Source organism: Trachypithecus francoisi, unplaced genomic scaffold (genome assembly GCF_009764315.1).
Source record: "Trachypithecus francoisi isolate TF-2019V2 unplaced genomic scaffold, Tfra_2.0 Lachesis_group4, whole genome shotgun sequence".
NCBI lineage: Eukaryota > Metazoa > Chordata > Mammalia > Primates > Cercopithecidae > Trachypithecus > Trachypithecus francoisi.
In genome coordinates, this window is record NW_022681469.1 from 9,553,881 (window position 1) to 9,573,367 (window position 19,487).

At 47.3% G+C, this 19,487-nt stretch overlaps 1 protein-coding gene across 4 annotated transcripts in view; it reads left to right on the top strand.

The window, feature by feature from the left end:
- The first annotated feature begins 11,260 nt into the window (after positions 1–11,260).
- The window catches only part of ZNF777 (zinc finger protein 777), a 30,384-nt gene continuing 22,157 nt past the window's right edge, over positions 11,261–19,487 (top strand). Inside the window, exons 1-3 of one of the 4 annotated variants that reach the window (XM_033193288.1) lie at positions 11,261–11,884; positions 16,654–17,514; positions 18,469–18,595. In XM_033193288.1, the coding sequence (XP_033049179.1) occupies positions 16,669–17,514; positions 18,469–18,595 (973 nt within the window). In that variant the 5' untranslated portion in view covers positions 11,261–11,884; positions 16,654–16,668. Of the gene's footprint in view, positions 11,885–12,425; positions 12,682–12,983; positions 13,039–13,081; positions 15,929–16,653; positions 17,515–18,468; positions 18,596–19,487 lie in introns of those variants that run through there. The other 3 variants (XM_033193286.1, XM_033193289.1, XM_033193287.1) reach the window with 3 other exon arrangements.

The window sequence follows — 19,487 nt, forward strand, 5'->3', positions numbered from 1 at the left end:
TGGCTAATTTTGTGTTTTTAGTAGAGAGGGGGTTTCACTATGTTGGCCAGCCTGGCCTCAAACTCACGATCTCAGGTGATCTGCCCACCTTGGCCTCCCAAAGTGCTGGGATTACAGGCGTGAGCCACCACACCCGGCCGCTTCTTGCAACTTTTCTTGGCTGGGAATGAGGTGAAGAAAGGATCGTGATGCCTGTAGTTGTAATCCAGGTCTTAGAGCAAAGTCTAGCCAATGGCAGTTGAGCCAGGCTAGCACCCATATTCCCATCAGCCAGAGTTAATAATCATTACCATTTTATCTCGAGTTTTCAGTCTTCTGTTTTGGTCATAGCCTTTTTAAGAAAATGAAAATGTCAAATCCACCTTAATTTTTGCCACAGCGGGCATGGGAGAAGATCTGCCCTGGCTGCTGTGAGGATAACTGGGGATGGGAATGTGCTGCCCTCCTTGTCAGCCCTGACCTCTCTGCTGTACTTCTGGTCCACCTGCTCCCCGGCTGAGTCTGGAGTAGCCTCTGGTGTCTGGTGCCAGCTTGGGGCACCTCTTCACCCCATACCCTCCCCAGTGATCTTTTGTGTTCTCACACTCCCTCTCATCCACACACCACATGCAGAAATCTGGAGTATCGTGGCCAGAATCCTGGTGCTTGGTTTCCTAAATGAAGCACTCCTTGGTCTCTGGTTTGGGTGCCTCTCACCAAGACAGAGAACACAGGTAGCAACGGGTTTGGGCAGGGGAGTTGAGTTCTGCTTCATACATCCAGAGGAGGTGCCCAGTCAGTTGTGAGGGAGACCAGACGAGTACCAGCGAATGAGGGGGCCACCACTCCCCACGGACTTCCTGGGAACTCTTGCACTACCACTGTCCCAAAGCATCATGCTTGGCCAAGCACAGGGTTCCCTTCCTCTGGTAGTTTCCTGCTGCTGCTGCTGCTGCTGCTGCTATAACAAATGATAAGGAACCCAGTGGCTGAAACCAGCACACGTTTATCTTACTATTCTGGTGATCAGAGTCCAGAATGAGTTCTGGAACAAAAATCAAGGTATCGTGAGGGCAGAATTGCTTCCAGAGGCAGAGGCTTCAGAGGAAAATTCATTTCCTCCCCTTTTCCAACCTCTAAGTCTCCCTCCATTCCTTGGCTTGTGGCCCCTTCCTCTACAGGAGTCACTCTGACCTGTTTTCATTGTCACATCTTTTTCTGACTCACTGCCCTGCCTTCCTTTCATTAAAGACCCTTGGGATTACATTGGGCTCAGTTAGATAATCTCTCCCTCTCAAGATCCAAACCTAACCAAGTCTGCAAAGTCCCTTTTGCTACATAAGGTTAACACATTCATAGGTTCTGGGGACTAGGATGTGGACATCCTGGGCGGAGGGGTGTGTTATTCAGCTTACCACACCTCCCAAAACTCAGGGCAACCCTCATTGCTTCTCTGAGGCCAGGCCAAATACTCCCTGGGACGTTCATATATATTCTGGCACTGAAATAACTTGTGCCAAAATGAGAACATTTGAAGTTCATCATTCCAGCCATTCCTTCATCTTGGCCACCCTCTGTTGCCCATCAAAAGGTACTCATTTGCTGTTGCCTCCTCTTGACATCTTTTCCTTCATCTTTTTACAGTTTTGTTTTCTTATTCCTGATGCTTCTGAAGATGGCCCCCTCCCTCCAACTCTTTCCATTGTTAAGTAGCAATGCAGCATCATTGTCATGTTCACAGGCAGACTGAAGACAAGATGGGTTAAGCTGTACTTTAACCATCTCAATAGCATCAAGATCTTTGAAGATTGCCCTGGCCACTTGTAACTATTACACTGACATTCCTCTGACATCTGTCCATCATTTTTCCACATTGAAGGCTTGTTAGAGGTCTCGCTGGGCCTTAAGTCTGTAACTCCTACCCCCACCCTGCACCAGTCCATCCTTCATACTGACCCAGGAGGGCCTTTTTAACTGGTAAGTCTGCTTACTGAGGCTCCCTGATGTAAAGTACTCCAGTGGCTCCCTGTCATCTGCTTGCTGAAATGCATACTTCAGCATAGCACATCCGGCCCCTCATGAGGGCACTCCTTCCTTGTTCTGCTCCTCCGCTTGCATCTCATCCTCTAGACAAACCGAACTGCCAGCCTTTCCCTAAGCACTATGCCGTTCCCACTGCATGTCGTGTCCTTCCCCTCCCCATGGACCACTTGGTGCACTCCCACTTTCCCCCAGGTCTTGGCCCAAAGCATCACCCAGCCTTCCCTGATCTCTCCAGGTGGAACTGATACCTCCCCTGTTTTTCCCAGACCCCTGCTCAGGCTCCGTCTGTCACCTCATGAGACCATCTCTCATTTTGTGTGTAAAAGTTGTCTGTTTAAAAATGAGGCAAGAGACTGGGCGTGGTGGCTCATGCCTGTAATCCTAGCACTTTGGGAGGCCGAAACGGGCAGAACAGGAGGTCCCAGCTACTCGGGAGAATGGGCAGGAGAACTGCTTGAACCCAGGAGGTGGAGGTTACAGTGAGCCAAGATCATGCCATTGCACTCCAACCTGGGCAACAAGAATGAAACTCCATCTCAAAAAATTAAAAAAAAAAAAAAAAATTTAAAAATGAGGCAAGAAACTTAGAAGTCATAAGGAAGCCTTTATTGCCTGACAGCTATAAAATGAAGTTTCTAATTTTGTTGTAATTGTCAAGTTTCTTTTAACCCAGAGTTGTGCAGTTGTACCTGATTATTTAAAGACATTAAAAACACAGTTTAGACATGAAATACATACACTTAAATAATTGCGTTTTATAAAAAAATTTGGTCAGAGTCATAAATGCAGACATTGTGGATTGTTTGACCCAACTACATCTGGAAGTTCCAGATAGGACCTCATAAACATAACTTTTTTTTTCTTTTTTTGAGACGGAGTCTCGCCCTGTCGCCCAGGCTGGAGTGCAGTGGCGCGGTCTTGGCTCACTGCAAGCTCTGCCTCCCAAGTTCAGGCCATTCCCCTGTCTCAGCCTCCCGAGTAGCTGGGACTACGGCGACTGCCACCACACCCGGCTAATTTTTTTTTTGTATTGTTAGTAGAGACGGGGGTTCACCGTGTTAGCGAGGATGGTATAGGTCTCCTGACCTCGTGATCCACCCGCCCCGGCCTCCCAAAGTGCTGGGATTATAGGCACGAGTCACCACCGCAGCTGGCCAAACATAACTTTAAATATGGAGCTAAGATAGAATGAAATAAAAGGAAACTCCAGTGTTCCCCAAATGAAGGCAAAACTTTACACCCAAGTTGTCAGCACATGGGTCGCTGCTGGGCCTACCTGGAGTGGGGTGAGGAGAAGGATATGTAGGCCTTAGGCCAGCAGAGGTAAAAACTGGCACCTCCACATGAAGCCCCTTAAGGCCTCATTTTCGAGGGCCTCATCTTCATTAAACACGTGGTTCAGAAAAAAATGCATCCCAACAATAAAGGATGATGTGTTAGTTGCAACTCTGGGAAGCAGACACTGAGACATGGCTTGGAGTTCAGGAGGTCTACTGGGGAATAATGCCTGTAGAGGATAAATGGGGGAGGAAGCAGAATCTTTCAGGCAAGTCTTAGGCCACAAGGCAGGGCCAATATCTGTGAAAGGAAAGAGGTAAGGAAGCAGGAACAGAGCAGGATGTGGATCTGAGTTTCAGCCAACCCGATGAGGGGCTCAAGAGCAAATACTGCCTCTCAGAGAAGTTCCATGTTGGGCAGAAATAACCAGGCCCTAGGACCCCACCTGCTCAGCCATGGACTGGGACTGCCCAAGACAAGCATGAAAACCAAGGCATTTCCTGAAGGGGTTCACTACTTGAGCTGTTAGCAGGGCACCTTGCAACTGAATAGTAAGTTCCTGAATGGAGATGTGAGTGGCGTAGCTCCACGGCTGCCACGGACAACAGAGAGCTTATCTGTTTCAGGTTGGACTCTGGGTGATGGCACCAGAGGGGGTGGTATCTTCCTTGAGAATTCAAAACCACAGCTAGTACCTCATACAGGTTTGTGATTCAAATGTACATTATCCCCTGGGCTGATACATTGACATAAAAATTGGCCTTAGCCCAGTGATAGCACTTGAGGTTTCTGACTGAAGCAAATTCAAAAACAGGAGGAACCATGCTACAATCCAGACCACAAGCCCTGATCAGTGTAAGCTCATAGTCACATGTTGCAAAATCCACAAGGAAACAATCCACCATCAGTGAGAACACAAGCAGTGGATTAAAATCCAAGAGCTTGAATTCATGTAAAGATAATCCAGAAGAGAATATAAAATGAGTATTTTTGTAATGTGTAAGACTAATAGAGGCCACAAAGTAGAAAAAGCAGAGTGGGAAAAGCATGGAACTAGAAATCACTAAACCCTAACATAAAACAAGATACTAGGAGTGCAAAAGTCTCTAATTTTTTAAAAAATCAAGATACTATAAAAAAAGAAAGTAGTATTTGAAAAAGAAAAAGAGACCAACAGAATTTCTAGAATATATAAAATATATACTCATTGAAAATTTTTTAATGGACTGGTGAAACTGCAGAACTAGATACAGCTGAAAAGAATTAGTTAAATCAAAGCTAGATAAGAAAAGTACCCAGAATGAAGGACACAGAAAATTGTGGACAGAAACATGACATTTTAACAGCATAGGCTAGGAATATTTGCCATGCCTCTATCTAATCAGATGCTCTCATCTAGAAAGCAATGATTAGGAAATCTGGAGAAAAGAAACTTTTTTTAAAAAAAGAATGGCTAACAATTTTCAAAATTTGATGAAAGATATAAATCTTCAAATTTAAGAAGCACAAGTCCTGAATAAGGTAAATAGAATGTAAACCAAAAATAAAATCCTAAGCTTCCCAACTGACTGATGGACCCTTCCCTCAGCCAAGGGCATTCCAAAGCTAACCTGAAAAACTAGTTCAGGCTATGATGGGAAGTGGAGGTCGGACATACCTCATTATACCCGCCCTCTGTTGGAATTCAGGCACAGCTGACTAGCATTAACATTAAAATGGGGATCCCAAGACTGCCAGAAAAGACTTTTTGTAGCAATAAGACACAATTTCTAGCCTGACTCTAGTATAGCATCACATGAAAAATAGCAGGCCCTGAAAAAATTGAAGTGTTTTATCCCAAAACTTATTTCTTTGACATATTTTGAAATGGCCCTGCCAAGTTGTCTCTTGAGGGTAAAAATCTACATTCTATAGAAAATCCCTGTTTCTTTCCAGGTCTTTTCTGTGATCCAGGAGACAATTAACTAAGTCTGGCATCTTTTTAGGTCTCATAAGAGCTCTGAAGCCTGCTCCCTGAAGGTTTCATCTGCATGATAAAACCTCGGTCTTCACAACCCCTTATCTTAACCTAGACATTCCTTCCTATTGATTCCAGGTCTTTAGATAATAACTCAGTCAATTGCCAATCAGAAAATCTTTGAATCCACCTATGTCCTGGAAGGCCCTGCTTCCAGTTTTCCTGCCTTTCCAGACCAAACCAATGTACGTCTTACATGTATTGATTGATGTCTTGTGTCTCCCTAAAATATAAAAAACCAAGCTATAGCCCAGCCACTTTGGATCCCGTGGGGCTGTGTCATGGGCCATTGGTCACTCATTTTTTTTCTTTGTTGACTTCTTGGTCACTCATATTTGGCCCAGAAAAAAATCTCTTCAAATATTTTATAGTTTGACTATTTTCATCAACAAAAGGTAAAGTCACATATAAAAATATTGTGATAAAACTATCAAACACCAAAAACAAAGAGGACATCCTGAAAACAAGCAGAGGAAAAAACCAGATTGGCTTCTAAGGAAAACTACTAGATTGACAATAGACTCTTTTATGGTAAACATGGAAGTCAGAAGACAATGGACTAACATCTACAAAATACTGTCAATGAAGATTTCATACCCTGATCAACTATCATACAACAGCAAAGCCAAATAAAGATATTTTCAGAAAATAAAAACTGAGATATTCCATTCATAGACCCTCACTGAAAACAATTAGGGACTATCTTTCAGGAAGAAGAAACTTGAACTCAGTAGGTAAATCCAGTAGGAGAAGGATATAAGAAGAAACAATGGTAAGAAAAAATATCAGTAAATGTGGGTAAATCTTAACATGCATTGACTTTATAAAACAATATAAATTTTAGGGATACAAAAAAAATGGAACTAAAATACTAGAAAACAATCACATGTAAGGTGGATGGAGTATGATTAAAATGAAAGTACTCTATGGTCCTTGTGACTTCAAGAAAAGGGCAGAGATATCAATTACATATAGACTTTGTGAGTCAAACACACGTTTAAACTGTTCATTAAAACTGCTAGATGAATAGAAATGGAATGTTACCTAGCAGAGGGAGAAAATTTGAATGAAGAAAGTTTCATTAATCTAATAGAAGGCAGGGAAAGGGAGAAAGAAGTGATGAAAAGATCATAAAACAAAATGATGAAAAAATCTAAATACATCTGTATTCACTACAAATATAAACAAAATAAGCTTTCTAGTTTAAAAATAAGTTGTCAGATTATAAAAGAAAACAAAAATCCAGCTCTATGCTTTTAAGTTTTAGGAGTATTCATTCATTGGAGCATAACCATAAAATAGTTTTCCTTTTTCTTCATGACTACCCTGTAATTGTGCTATATCAACCCTTCCTTGCTTTCCAGCTGTTTGATACCATAAGACATCTTGTCAAAATTCTAATACTATATTTCATCACTTTCTGTTATAAGGAAAGTCTCATTTCAGTCTTAGTGTGAGGCACATTTGAACTCTGAGTGAAGCTCAACACAGAACTCAGGTCCCCTCAACTCTGGTTCAGGCTAGATCTACCTTGGGGAGAAGAGAACATGTGGTCTGCTCTTCAGACCCTGTCATGCTTCCCTCACAGACACTAGCCTAGGCCTTCACAAAGCTTCACTTTTGGCTTTATAAGGTCAAAAAGGAGGTAGAGGAGAATGTGCTTACATCTGTTGACGGAGAACCTTCATTTAGCTTGGTTCCACCTGTGACTGCAGGCATCTGCTGGTATGGTAGCGTCCAGGTAAGTGGGGTAGTGCTCAGCTTCACCCTCACCCGCTCTGACACTGAGAATCACTCCTAAGACAGGGATCTGGAAAGTATTGACCCTAACTCTTTCTTAGGGGCAGACATCTCATCCTGTGGCCTGTGGCTCACAGCAGCCACAGAGTCCCTGCCCCTCCCATTCATCTCTGTGCTCTGTCCCAGGGAGGCAAGGAAGCTGATGAGGTCTCATTGCACCATCAGGTTGAGAGGAACTGGGATGGAGTGGGAATAGCCCCACCTGCCCCCTATGTTGCTTTAAGCCCTACTCTGATGAGTTACTTCTTCAGAAATCGACATGAAATACTGTTTCCATGATTCAGTACATCCATACACTTCAGGAGACACATATCAAAGGCCTTCTCTTTTTCCCTACAGTGGAAGATGGAGACCGAAAAGGCTCATGAGCCATGTCCTAGGCTCCCACAAAAGGAGACCAAGACTCTCTCATGTGGTGGAAAGGGAAGGAATAGCCAACAATCTCCCTCTCTTGAAGTCTTCTTTTTCTGTGTATGGGGGTAGTGGTGTCAGTGGTGGGCCAGTCCTGAGGTGGTACCTCCTGGTCAGCTCTGTAAGTGACTGTCTCAACTCCTTTCAGCCACATGAAGTTAAAATGCGGGGTTCCTCACAACTATTGTCCTTAGTACTGAGCCTTAGCCTCAATTCCCAGACACAGGCAAAATGATGCTTGACATCCTGTCACATGATGTTTGCAAGCAATATACCTAAAACTTGAGGGCACAAAATAGTTCAAAGTGGCCGGGCGCGGTGGCTCAAGCCTGTAATCCCAGCACTTTGGGAGGCCGAGACGGGCGGATCACGAGGTCAGGAGATCGAGACCATCCTGGCAAACACGGTGAAACCCCGTCTCTACTAAAAAATACAAAAAACTAGCTGGGTGAGGTGGCGGGCGCCTGTAGTCCCAGCTACATGGGAGGCTGAGGCAGGAGAATGGCGTAAACCCGGGAGGCGGAGCTTGCAGTGAGCCAAGATCGAGCCACTGCACTCCAGCCTGGGCGACAGAGCAAGACTCCGTCTCAAAAAAAAAAAAAAAAAAAGTTCAAAGTAACTCACTGGACAGAAAAAGATATACCAGCAAACATTAACCAAAAGAAAGGTGGAGCATTAATATTACTGGACAAAACAGGCTTTAATGCAAAAAGCATTACTACGATAAATAAGATCACAATGTTATGAGAAAAAAATGAGGTTCAATGTTCCTAACAACATGGCCTCAAAATACATAATGCAAAAAATGACAGAATTACAAAGAAAAAAAAGGAAAAATCACAATAGAAGATTTCTACATACTTCTCTCTGTAATTGATAAAGAAAAATTAGTAAGGATATAGAAAATTTCAAAAGCATATTCAACTAGTCTCGTCGAAACAATTAGAGATTTTGTTCTTTTCAAGTATACATGGAATAGTTACAAAAATAGGTTGCAAAGCAAATTACAACAAATTCCAAATAACATATTTTACTCAGGCTACTCTTTAAAACCACAATGCAGTAATCAAAAATAAACAATAATATACAAAATGTTTTTTAAAAAAAGAACCATTTACTGAAGAAAATACAAAACACTTTTTGCTAACAATTTAATACTGTTTTTGGAACAATTCCTATTGTGATAAATTCATAACAAAAATCTGCAGCTGATTGCACAATATTTAGTATTAATGTGCAAATATACAGTTGGTAGTCTTGTGGGGGGAAAATAAACCAAGAGGATATGCAATTATAGGAGTAAATTCATATTAAGCATGTAATTTTGTGAAATGAAATATATACTACTGAGAAACACAAAGGACTGAACTACTGAAAATGCAACAGCATGACTGAATCTCAAAAGCAGTATGCTGACTAAAGGAACCTACATACAGAAGAGTGTATATGTATGATTCCGTTTCTATGAAAAGGCAAAAGTAATCTACCATGGCAGAACACAGATGCATGGATTCATCAGAACTCAAAGACTGAAAAAGAATATAAGGGAACTTTCTTCAGTAATGAAATGCTTTATTTATTTATTTATTTTGAGACAGAGTTTTTGCTCTCTTGCCCAGGCTGGAGTACAGTGGCACAATCTTGGCTCACTGCAACCTCCACCTCCCAGGTTCAAGCGATTCTCCTGCCTCAGCCTCCTGAGTAGCTGGGACTACAGGTGCCTGCCACCATGACCAGCTAATTTTTGTATTTTTAGTACAGATGGGGTTTCACCATGTTGGCCAGGCTGGTCTCGAACTCCTGACCTCAGGTGATCCACCCGCCTTGGCCTCCCAAAGTGCTAGGATTACAGGCGTGAGCCACCGTGCCCAGCTGAAATGTTTTATATCTTGATGGCAGGTATGGAGTACATAAGTCTTTGCATTTGTCAAAGCTAGACAAGCCATAAACTCGAAATCTGCATTACACTGCATATAAATAATACTTTAACTTAAAAATGTTTAATGTTTATGCAACACTTACCATGAAACATGTTAAAAGACAGGCTGGGAGAAGATATTTGCCATCTGCACATCTAACAAGGTATTGTGGAGACTATACACATAAACATCAAATGTATGCTAACAACAGTATAAAAGATGGTAGGGATAACCTGTTGTAAGGTTATTGCACCATATGTGAAGTGGCATAATTTATGTAGACTGTTAAAAAATTAAAGATGTATATTGTAAAACTGAGGACAACCATTATATGTAACTAGTAAAAGAATGGTGAAAATAGAAATTACTAAAAAATAGAGTATTAATATAAAAATAGAATTTAAAAATAAACCTCAACCCCAAAGCAGGCAGAGAGAGAGAGAGAGAGAGAGAGAGAGAGAGAGAGAGAGAGAGAGGTAACACGGAACAGCGGGAACACATAGAAAATAACTAGTAAGATGGTAGATTTAAATGCAATCGTATTAGTAATTACATTAAATGTTTGGTGATATGATTAACATCCAGAATAGATTTTTAATGAAACACCTATAAGCCAATAAGAAAAAGATCTCACAACAGAAACATTGGCAAATGATATGAAGAGGAAATTTACAGAGGAAGAAACCAAATGTCTCGTAAACATGAAAAGATGCCCAACTTCATTAATACAAATACAAATTAAAATAATGAGCTACCATTTCACACTCATCATGTCGGCAAACCTTCTGAGTCCATTATCAGTAAGTATGAGCCAGGATGGGGAAAGAGAAAATTACACGATGGTGGATGTGTAAGTGGGCACCATCCCTTCAGTGGGCAGTTCGGGAAGCCAGGGAAAGATGAAGGTGCTCTTGCCATCCAGAGTCCCACGTCTAGGCGTCTCTCGAGACGCACTTTAGCAGTGCACAATGAGACATGCATGTAGATGTCGCCGGCAGCAGGTTTGTTCTCATTCCTCTAGGGGGAATGGAACGTAAACTGTAGTTTATGTATTCAATGAAATACTATATTGTGGGTAAAATGAATGAACCAGATATTCTTGTTTAAACACGTCTGTATCTCAAAAACAAAATGACCCATGGAAAAAAGCAAGTTGCAACACGATAGGGACTGGATAATATCATTCACATAAAATGTAAAAACACCAAAACCCGTAGTATGCATTGTTTACGAATGCACATATGTTAGGAAATGCATAAAGACCTGAGTGAGAACTCTAGCCTCCGGGAAGGGAGGGGACAGGATGCATAGCTCTAGCCTTACCTCTATCCGTAACTTTCCTTTTTTTTTTTGAGATGGAGTCTTGATCTGTCCCCTAGGCTGGAGTGCAGTGGCCCGATCTCGGCTCACTGCAACCTCTGCCTCCCGGGTTCAAGCGATTTTCCTGCCGCAGCCAGCCCGAGTAGCTGGGACTACAGGGCCGCGCCACCACGTCCTGCTAATTTTTGTATTTTTAGTAGAGATGGGTTTTCATCACGTTGGCCAGGTTGGTCTCAATCTCTTGACCTCGTGATCTGCCCACCTCGGCCTCCCAAAGTGCTAGGATTACAGCCATGAGCCACCGCACCCGGCTATAACTTTCCATTATCTGAGCTGCCAGCATACTGAGTCCTGTTGCCTTCCAACACCAGCTCCACTCCTGGGGTTCCATTAGGTAAACACATGTCCTCTGCTCCCCCCGCCTGCCCCCCACTTAAGTTAGTGCCAATTGGGCTTCATCGCTAATAACCAGGACGCCTGCCTATAGTTTCTTCTTTTTTTTTCCTTTTCAGTTTATCCCCAGTACTCGCCACCTCGTAGGTATTCAATCAATACACGGTTAAGTGGACCTGTCCAGGAAGGGGAGTCTTCAACTCTAAGCTCCTGCATTTCTTTTGGGACTTCTCATGGTTACAAAGAGCATTCATTCATACTGTGACTGAGGGTAAACAAGTCACCTCCCACTCGGCCTCAGTTTCCTCTTAAATGACCCGTCTGGCCACTTCCATCACCAGCAGGGTCTGATTCTAGGAATTCTGTCCTTTCATGTCGAAAACAACACTCGGGCATTTCACAAAAGCACCCAACCCCCTGGCTCCCCTTGGAAGCACAGCCCGCGTCCCTGGAACCCGGGCTGCACTGAGCTGGTCACATGAACTCCGGGCTTTCTCTGGTGTGACGGGTTTCTTAGATCCCTTTGTGAGCGCAGGTTTTGAAAGGGAACGACCCCGGGTTCTGGGTGTGAGAGGCGCAGGGGATCGGCGGGAGGAAGGCTGTCGGAGCCAATCAAGCCGCCTCCAGACCCCAGCACGTCGCCTGGGCTGCGCGCTCCGACTTCGCCTCCGCCCGCGCGCCTCCCGGCCTCGCCCGAGGGTGTCCGGGCAGGAGAGGACCCCAGGTGAGAGGCCGGAGGGTCCTGGAGGGTGGGAGGCCCCGGAGGTTCGGCCCGGGCTCCACGACGGGCTGGCCCGGGCTCAGGGCGTGTCCGTCGCCGCCGGGCGGCTCACTCGACACTGTTCGCTCCTACCGGCTGTAGATGGAGCTGTCTGGGTTCCGGCAGCCTCCGACGAGCCTCGGAGTGTTTCTCTTTAAACGGCCTGAGAGGGACATGCCTCCCAGGATGCAGTTTGTAGCAACATGGCAGCTGCTGTGCAGCTCCCCTGCTGAAGAGGCGCCGGGACGGCAGCGCAGCTCGCAGCCGGGGCCGGGGCCGGAGCCGGGGTCCCAGCCGCGGCCGCAGAGGGGCGGCGCGCGGGCCGGGGGCCGCCGTTGAGGGCCGGGGCCCAGCTCGCCGCCGGGACGCAGCCGGCCGGGCCGCCCGCACAGCCGCGCTCCCCGCTCCGACGCCGCCGCCCGGGCTCCGCGGCCCCGCGCCCGCTCGCCCCGCGCGCCCCGAGCAGGCCGGGGCCCGACGGCCGCGCGCGAGTCCCGGCGGGGAAGACAGGGCTGGGCCGGCGCCGCCTGCGGAGAGCGCCGGGCGGCCGGGCCTGCGTGGGGCCGCGCGCAACAGCGGCGGCGGCGGCGGCGGCGGCAGTAGCGGCGGCGACTCCGGGGGCCCGGGTCGGACAGCGCAGGGCTATGGCCGAGGCGGCCCCGGCTCCTGTGAGGGCGGCCCGCGCGCGCACGGACGCGCGGCCTCGGGGCCCCGGGGACGGCCTGCGTGTCCCCGGCTCGGCGGCCCGGCCTGGGATCTTGGTAAGGGGCAGAAACGCTGCGACGTTGGCGCGGGGGTGGGGGCGCCCTGGAGGGGCCCGCGCGTCTTGACCCGGGCGGTAGGGGAGGACTACGGGCCCCATCGCCGTCCGTGCGAGGCTGCGCTGACGCCCGGCCTGGCACACACGCGGCCCCGAGGTGGGGCGCCCGGAGGCGCGCTCGCTCCCTGCGGGGCCCGCGCTGCGTCCGTCGGGGTAGCGGCCGGCACGTTTTCCGCAGAGCTCGGCCCCGCGGAGCCTTCGCCGGCCCGGGCGCGGCGCTGACGCGGCTCTCCCATTTCGCAGAACGGAGACACTGAGGCACAGACACCTGGCGACCACCCGCCCTTCCGGCCCCAAGGTCACGTAGCAAGGCATCCGTGGCACGGTGCGGCGGCCCCAGAAAGGCCTGCCCAGCGGGCTGCGGGCCTGGACGGGGAGGGGGTGGCTCTGGCGGCGGCTGCCCCTGGGTGAGGGGCCTGGGCCGCCCTGGCAGCAGACGCGGCCCGTCGGAGGCGGCGGCGGAGGCCGGGCAGCGCCCAGCTGGACATCTCCGCGGTGGGAGCAGGTTACCCTCTGAGCTCAAGCCTCGGCCTCCGGCCTCTGCGTCTGGAAGGTCGCGGGCTAAACTTTGGGTGTCCTGACAGATGGTGTCTGGGGAGTGAGCTTCTCGGGGGTTGGGGACTGATGTTCCTCTTCAGGGAGCCACTCTTAAAAAATCATCCTTCAGATCCTCCCGCAGACCTGCTCTTTGAGACGCTCTGGCCATGTTAGTGAGAGGATTACTGCATGGGAGTCAGTGCCTTTGAGCCTCAGTTTCCTATTGTGTACACAGGAAGGAGGCAGGATATATAGCTTTCTAAAAAGCCTCCCAATTCTTTAATTAAAAAAAAAAAAAAAAAACTCTTGCGAAAGTAAAATAAAACGAAGATTTTTACATGCCTTATTCTGGACTCAGTCCTTCCGGGCCCTTGAATGGCATATAATGCTGGGTGAACCATACTGGGTCATTCAAAAAAATGCCACGACTTTCTTAATAAGTCAGATACTGTGGTTATGGATGCTTCTGCTAATGTGGCATGAATCCTGGAGACTCTGTCCACTCCTGATCCGTGGGGGAAGGAGGGACGGTTAAATCCTACGAATATGATTCAAAAGAATTCTCCCTCCAACCCCCTACCAGCAATTTGAGAATTTGAGCTTATTAGTTTTAGATATATTTACAGCTCCCTCCCTCTCTTTGGCCATTTCTTTCTGCTTGGGGTGAGATAAGCCACAGGTTTACTGGGATGGATGAAATTATAGCAAAGGGCTTTGATTTGGGAGGCGAAGGAGGGAACACACTTCTGTGGCCCCTCTGCAGTCCTCCAAATCCGGAAATGGAGAGAGACAGTCTAATAATAGCAAAGAAATAGTATTTTCCTTTGAGCTCTGATTTGTCTAGCTGGTAAAGATGCCTTGGTCTGCTGGCTCTGTCTACTATATTGGAGGCTTTTTTTTTTTTTTTTCCATTGTTTCAGTTAAACCTCTACATTACTCAGAGACTCACTTGCTCCCCTGGGATTTTTTTTTCCCCCTTCTTTCTAGTGCTAGGCAGATACCCTAATCTCCCTCTGAGGCAAGGGCTGTAATGTGCCTATTGTGTTGTGTTAGGCAGTCACTTTCCCTGAGAGCCAGGCGCCTAGCCTTGAGGGCCCCCAGCGTTTCCTTCCCCTCAGTGAAGAGTTGAGAGATGGCTTAGCTGTTGATGAGCCTGCAGGTTTAGGGGTCTGTGAGTTCCTTGAAGATGTTTGCAAAATTCTATGTATGTGCCCTTGTGTCTTTTTTGAGGACAAGAAGCCAAAACTTTCATTAGGTTTTCAAAGAGGTCCCTGACCCCAACTTAAATGATAATATCTCTAAAGGCAAGGCCTTCCTCCCCACCTCTCTCAACCCTATCAAACCTGCCACAAGTCTTTGTGTATTAATAATATCCGGCCTCGGGATTTTAGAGGTAAAAAGGATTCAGAGCACACACCTGCCTGGCCAGCTGCCTCAGTTGACAATTAAGGCCTGGAGGTAGCCTGCAGGCTGTGGAACCAGAACACTGGGTGACCTGGGACAGGTTGCTTAGCCTCTCCTGTCCCCAGTGTCTTCCTGTACTAAGTATGGGTAGTAACTCTAGTAGTACCTGTTTCATAGATTTTGTGAGGATTAAATGAGATAATCCTTTAAAATGCTTAACACAGCTCACGGCACATAATAAATACTGGATAATTGTTAGCCATTCTCAGCTGATTAGTGCTCATGTCTGGTTCACGGCAGAGGCCATTAGACAATACTACCTCAAAAACCTTTTGTGACTAGGATCTTGAATATTCAATCCGTGGCTTTAAAGTATGATGCTGTCATAGTTAAGTCACCTATAAGTGAACCAATAAAAGAAAAAAAAAGCTGTAGAAGATATGGAATAGCTTTAGATAAGTCTCTGATAGGTGACTAAAGGAATGTCATTATTTATCCTAATAATTTTTTTGTAACTCAACAATTTACTCTTCAGGCCCATACTATACACATACTATATGTCAGACTGAACACTGGGGATATGCTAATTTTCAACTGAAGAAAATTGAAATTTTAATTAAAGACCACTTGGATATAGAGCATAGTGACTGAGCAGATTCACTGAAGGAAGATGATGAGGGAGCAGACAGACATTGTAGCAGGAGCAATTGTGCTCGGTTCCGAAAGATATGGATGATCTAGGTAGGTAAATACATAACTAGTTACTCACAGAAGATCGTGGCTTCGCCTCCCAGTGATTCAAGAATTCTCTCAATGTGAGTATGGCAGGGTGGGGAACAAGGAGAACGTGGGTCATTGAGATCCCAGAAAGACTCCAAGTCTTTGTGGTGGTGTAGTCCCCCCAAATCTAGATACCAGTCACCAGTCCGGCTGACTTCTGCTCTGCTGCCCGTCCTTCCAGGCCTCGCTGCTTCCTCATTCCCCACCTCAGAAACCTGAGGGTGGAACCCAGACCACCTGAGCACACCTACTGCAGTGGATCACTGCCCACTCCTAGGAGTGGTTGAATTGCCTGCCTTCATCTGCCTTGATGTCTCGCTCTGCTTATAGCAGAAGCCAGGCCAGAATATCCAGAAGCCCATTCAGCCTCTACAGCAGGGGCCGGGCACATAGAAGATGTTTCCAAGTCGAACGTATACCAGACTGACTCATTGAGATGAGTCTGCAGTGCAACTGTTATCTAAAGAGTAAGAGTCTGGGAAACTTCAGATAATGTCATCTTCTCACTTTTGGAGCGAACAAAGGAAGGAACCCAGGGCATCACAGAGGCCTCATGCTGGTAGAAGTGGTGGTGGCTGGATGCCAAGTCCACCTTCCAGTTACGAACATTCACAGCTCCAGCCCCTGCTGGAGAACCCCCACCCCTGCTGGGAGATGTGGGATAGTCAGTGCTTGGCTTTTACAAAATTCTGCTCTTTTGTTTCTCAAAGTTTTATGTTCACTGCTGTAACAACTCGGGGGGTGGTGTGTGTGCCAGATATTATTATCCTCGTTTTATGGATGAGGACACAGGGCACTAAGAACAGAGAGGTCAAACGACTGATCCAGAGTGACACAGGTGGCAACAGGTGTAGACAGGGCCAAAAGCCACATGTTCTAACAGGAGCCCAGCACCCTTCCCCTCTCCCACACTGCTGTTCGTAAGGTACCTGTGCAGTGTATGTTGTAAAAAGGCGATGGCTGTGTAAGAAAGAAGAGGTGGCATAATCATCTTTCATTTGCTGTTCATAATAGTGTTATAATTAATGTCTAAATTGGTGCTGTGGTCTCTAGAACAGATTCACATTTGATGGGCACATGTTATTGCTACCAAATGGAAGCACTTTTTTTGTGTATACTTGTCTTTGGGATTTATTTTGCTAGCTGGAGACTGTGGCCTTCAATCCTCTTTTCCTTTCTTCCATGAACACAGGTTCAACAGCTGGACATGGAGAATCAACGCTCATCACCTCTGTCGTTCCCCAGTGTTCCTCAAGAAGAAACCTTACGTCAGGCCCCTGCTGGACTCCCCCGAGAAACTCTGTTCCAATCCTGCGTTCTTCCTCCCAAAGAAATTCCTTCTTTGTCTCCCACCATTCCCCGACAAGTTTCCCTGCCTCAAACTTCCAGTGCTCCCAAGCAAGAGACTTCTGGCCGGATGCCACATGTGCTCCAGAAGGGACCGTCACTCCTGTGTTCTGCCGCTTCTGAGCAAGAGACTCCTCTCCAGGGCCCCCTGGCTTCCCAGGAAGGGACCCAGTATCCACCCCCAGCTGCTGCTGAACAAGAAATCTCCCTTCTCTCCCACTCCCCCCACCACCAAGAAGCCCCCGTTCACTCCCCTGAAGCGCCTGAGAAAGACCCCCTGACCCTTTCCCCAACAGTTCCCGAGACTGACATGGACCCCCTGCTCCAGAGCCCGGTTTCCCAAAAGGACACCCCCTTCCAGATCTCTTCTGCAGTCCAGAAGGAACAGCCGCTCCCCACGGCGGAGATCACCCGCTTGGCTGTGTGGGCTGCCGTCCAAGCAGTGGAGAGGAAGCTGGAGGCCCAGGCCATGAGGCTACTGACCCTGGAAGGCAGGACGGGGACAAATGAAAAGAAGATAGCCGACTGCGAAAAGACAGCCGTGGAGTTTGCGAATCATCTGGAGAGCAAGTGGGTCGTGCTGGGGACCCTGCTGCAGGAGTACGGGCTGCTGCAGAGGCGGCTGGAGAACATGGAGAACCTGCTGAAAAACAGAAATTTCTGGATCCTGCGGCTGCCCCCCGGCAGCAATGGAGAAGTTCCCAAGGTAAGCACATCCCAACTGGGGCTTCCTAAGGAAGTGATCTGAATTGGAGTGTGGTTTAGGAATGTAGTATAATATGAAAGAAAGGGGTGGTTGAGAAAGGAAAAAATATAGTGATCCCAGTTGCTAGGATGTGCCAAAATCAAATTATTTCTCCTGTTGATGAGAGTATAGGCTAGTACAGAAATGCCCCTGGGATCAGGGCTGTCAGTTTAGAAGGGTGTTCAGCAGAGCTGTCCCTGGTGTGAGAGGCTACGAAGGCAAAGCGAAGGCCGATGAGAGCTGTGGAGAGGCTTTACCATCAGTCACTGAGGGTGCGTTCGCTTTACAATTGCAGCAGAGGATGGAGCTTGGGTTAAACATCACAAGGATCTGTCCTGCTCCATATTTTTATCAGTTCACTTATAAGCCATGTTGGTGCCAGGAAAACTGATGTCAAGAGGTTTCCTTTCAAAAGCTGGAGAAGTTAGGTTTCCATATTATTTTCCAGAAGGTTCTGAAAGAGCTTGAGTGTGGACTGGCTTGCTTTCTCTTCTTCAGTGCTGCTGCCCCCTTTCACAGCCATATGTAGAGAGAAAACAGATTCTGTTCTCTAGCCCGGCATGTCTCAAATTTTCCTGGGCACATGGATCTCCCCAGGATCTTACTGAATGCAGAAGCTATTTAGTAGGTCTAAGGTGGGGTCTGAGAGTTCGGATTTCTAGCAAGTTTCCTGGTAGCACCATTGCTGCTGGTCCACAGACCATGCTTTAGAGCTGCAAGAATTATATCCTGAAGGGCAGGAAAAGGATCCAACAAGACAGGCCCCTCACTCTCTGGGGCCAGGACAGTGGCCAGACTTCTAGAAAAGTTGTAGATGAAGGCCCAGAGCCCGGAGTTTGGGCCTTCGGATGGGCCAGCTGTGGGCCTGTCACTGCCTTCCAGCGGGTCTGAGCCGAGTTTGTTTTGTGGTTTCAGGTCCCTGTCACATTTGATGATGTCGCTGTCCACTTCTCAGAGCAGGAGTGGGGAAACCTGTCCGAGTGGCAGAAGGAGCTCTACAAGAATGTGATGAGGGGCAACTACGAGTCCCTGGTTTCCATGGGTAAGGAGAAGTCTTCACTCGCTGGGGGCTGCCTGGACACCAGCTCAAGGTGCATTCATAACCTTAGGGAGTTCTGAACCCCAGCAGAGCCAATAGTCACGAGCAAGGAGAACAGAGTTTTACAGATCACAACAAATGAAAGCAAATGCCCTCATATACCCATACACATCAGCGCGGCCCAGGCCAGAATGGCTCGTAAATTGAGACCCCACTCTCGGAGAAGCTGCTGGGGCAAGGAGGAAGAGAAAGATCTCGACATCAGTGGTCTCTCTGTCATATTTTTCCCCATGGACCCCTTTTTTAATAAATTAGTTTGTCCAGCAAACTATTATTAAGGAAGGAAAAAAGAATGAAAGAAAAGTATGCTGAGTGCCTGCTGTGTACCAGCCACGTTTGAGGTGCTGTACAAGAATCACCTTGGACCCACACGGCCAAGATGTTGGGGAGGTTAAGACTGGTGTTCACACTCCTGTTTGATGATTCAGGTGCCTGAACACTGAGGCTATGATAAGGGAGGTTAAATGCTTGTTTCACGGAGATCTGTCTTACCCCAAAGTCTATAGATTCTTGTGATTTTCATTAAGAATATTTAAGGATGAAAACCTGCGACTCTACATGGCCGGGTGTGGTGGCTCACGCCTGTTATCCCAGCACTTTGGGAGGCCGAGGCAGGCGGATCACAAGGACAGATCGAGACCATCGTAGCTAACACGGTGAATCCCCGTCTCTACTAAAAATATATTTAAAAAATTAGCCGGGCGTGGTGGCGGGCGCCTGTAGTCCCAGCTACTCGGGAGGCTGAGGCAGGAGAACGGTGTGAACTTGGGAGGCAGAGCTTGCAGTGAGCCGAGATTGAGCCACTGCACTCCAGCCTGGGCGACAGAGCGAGACT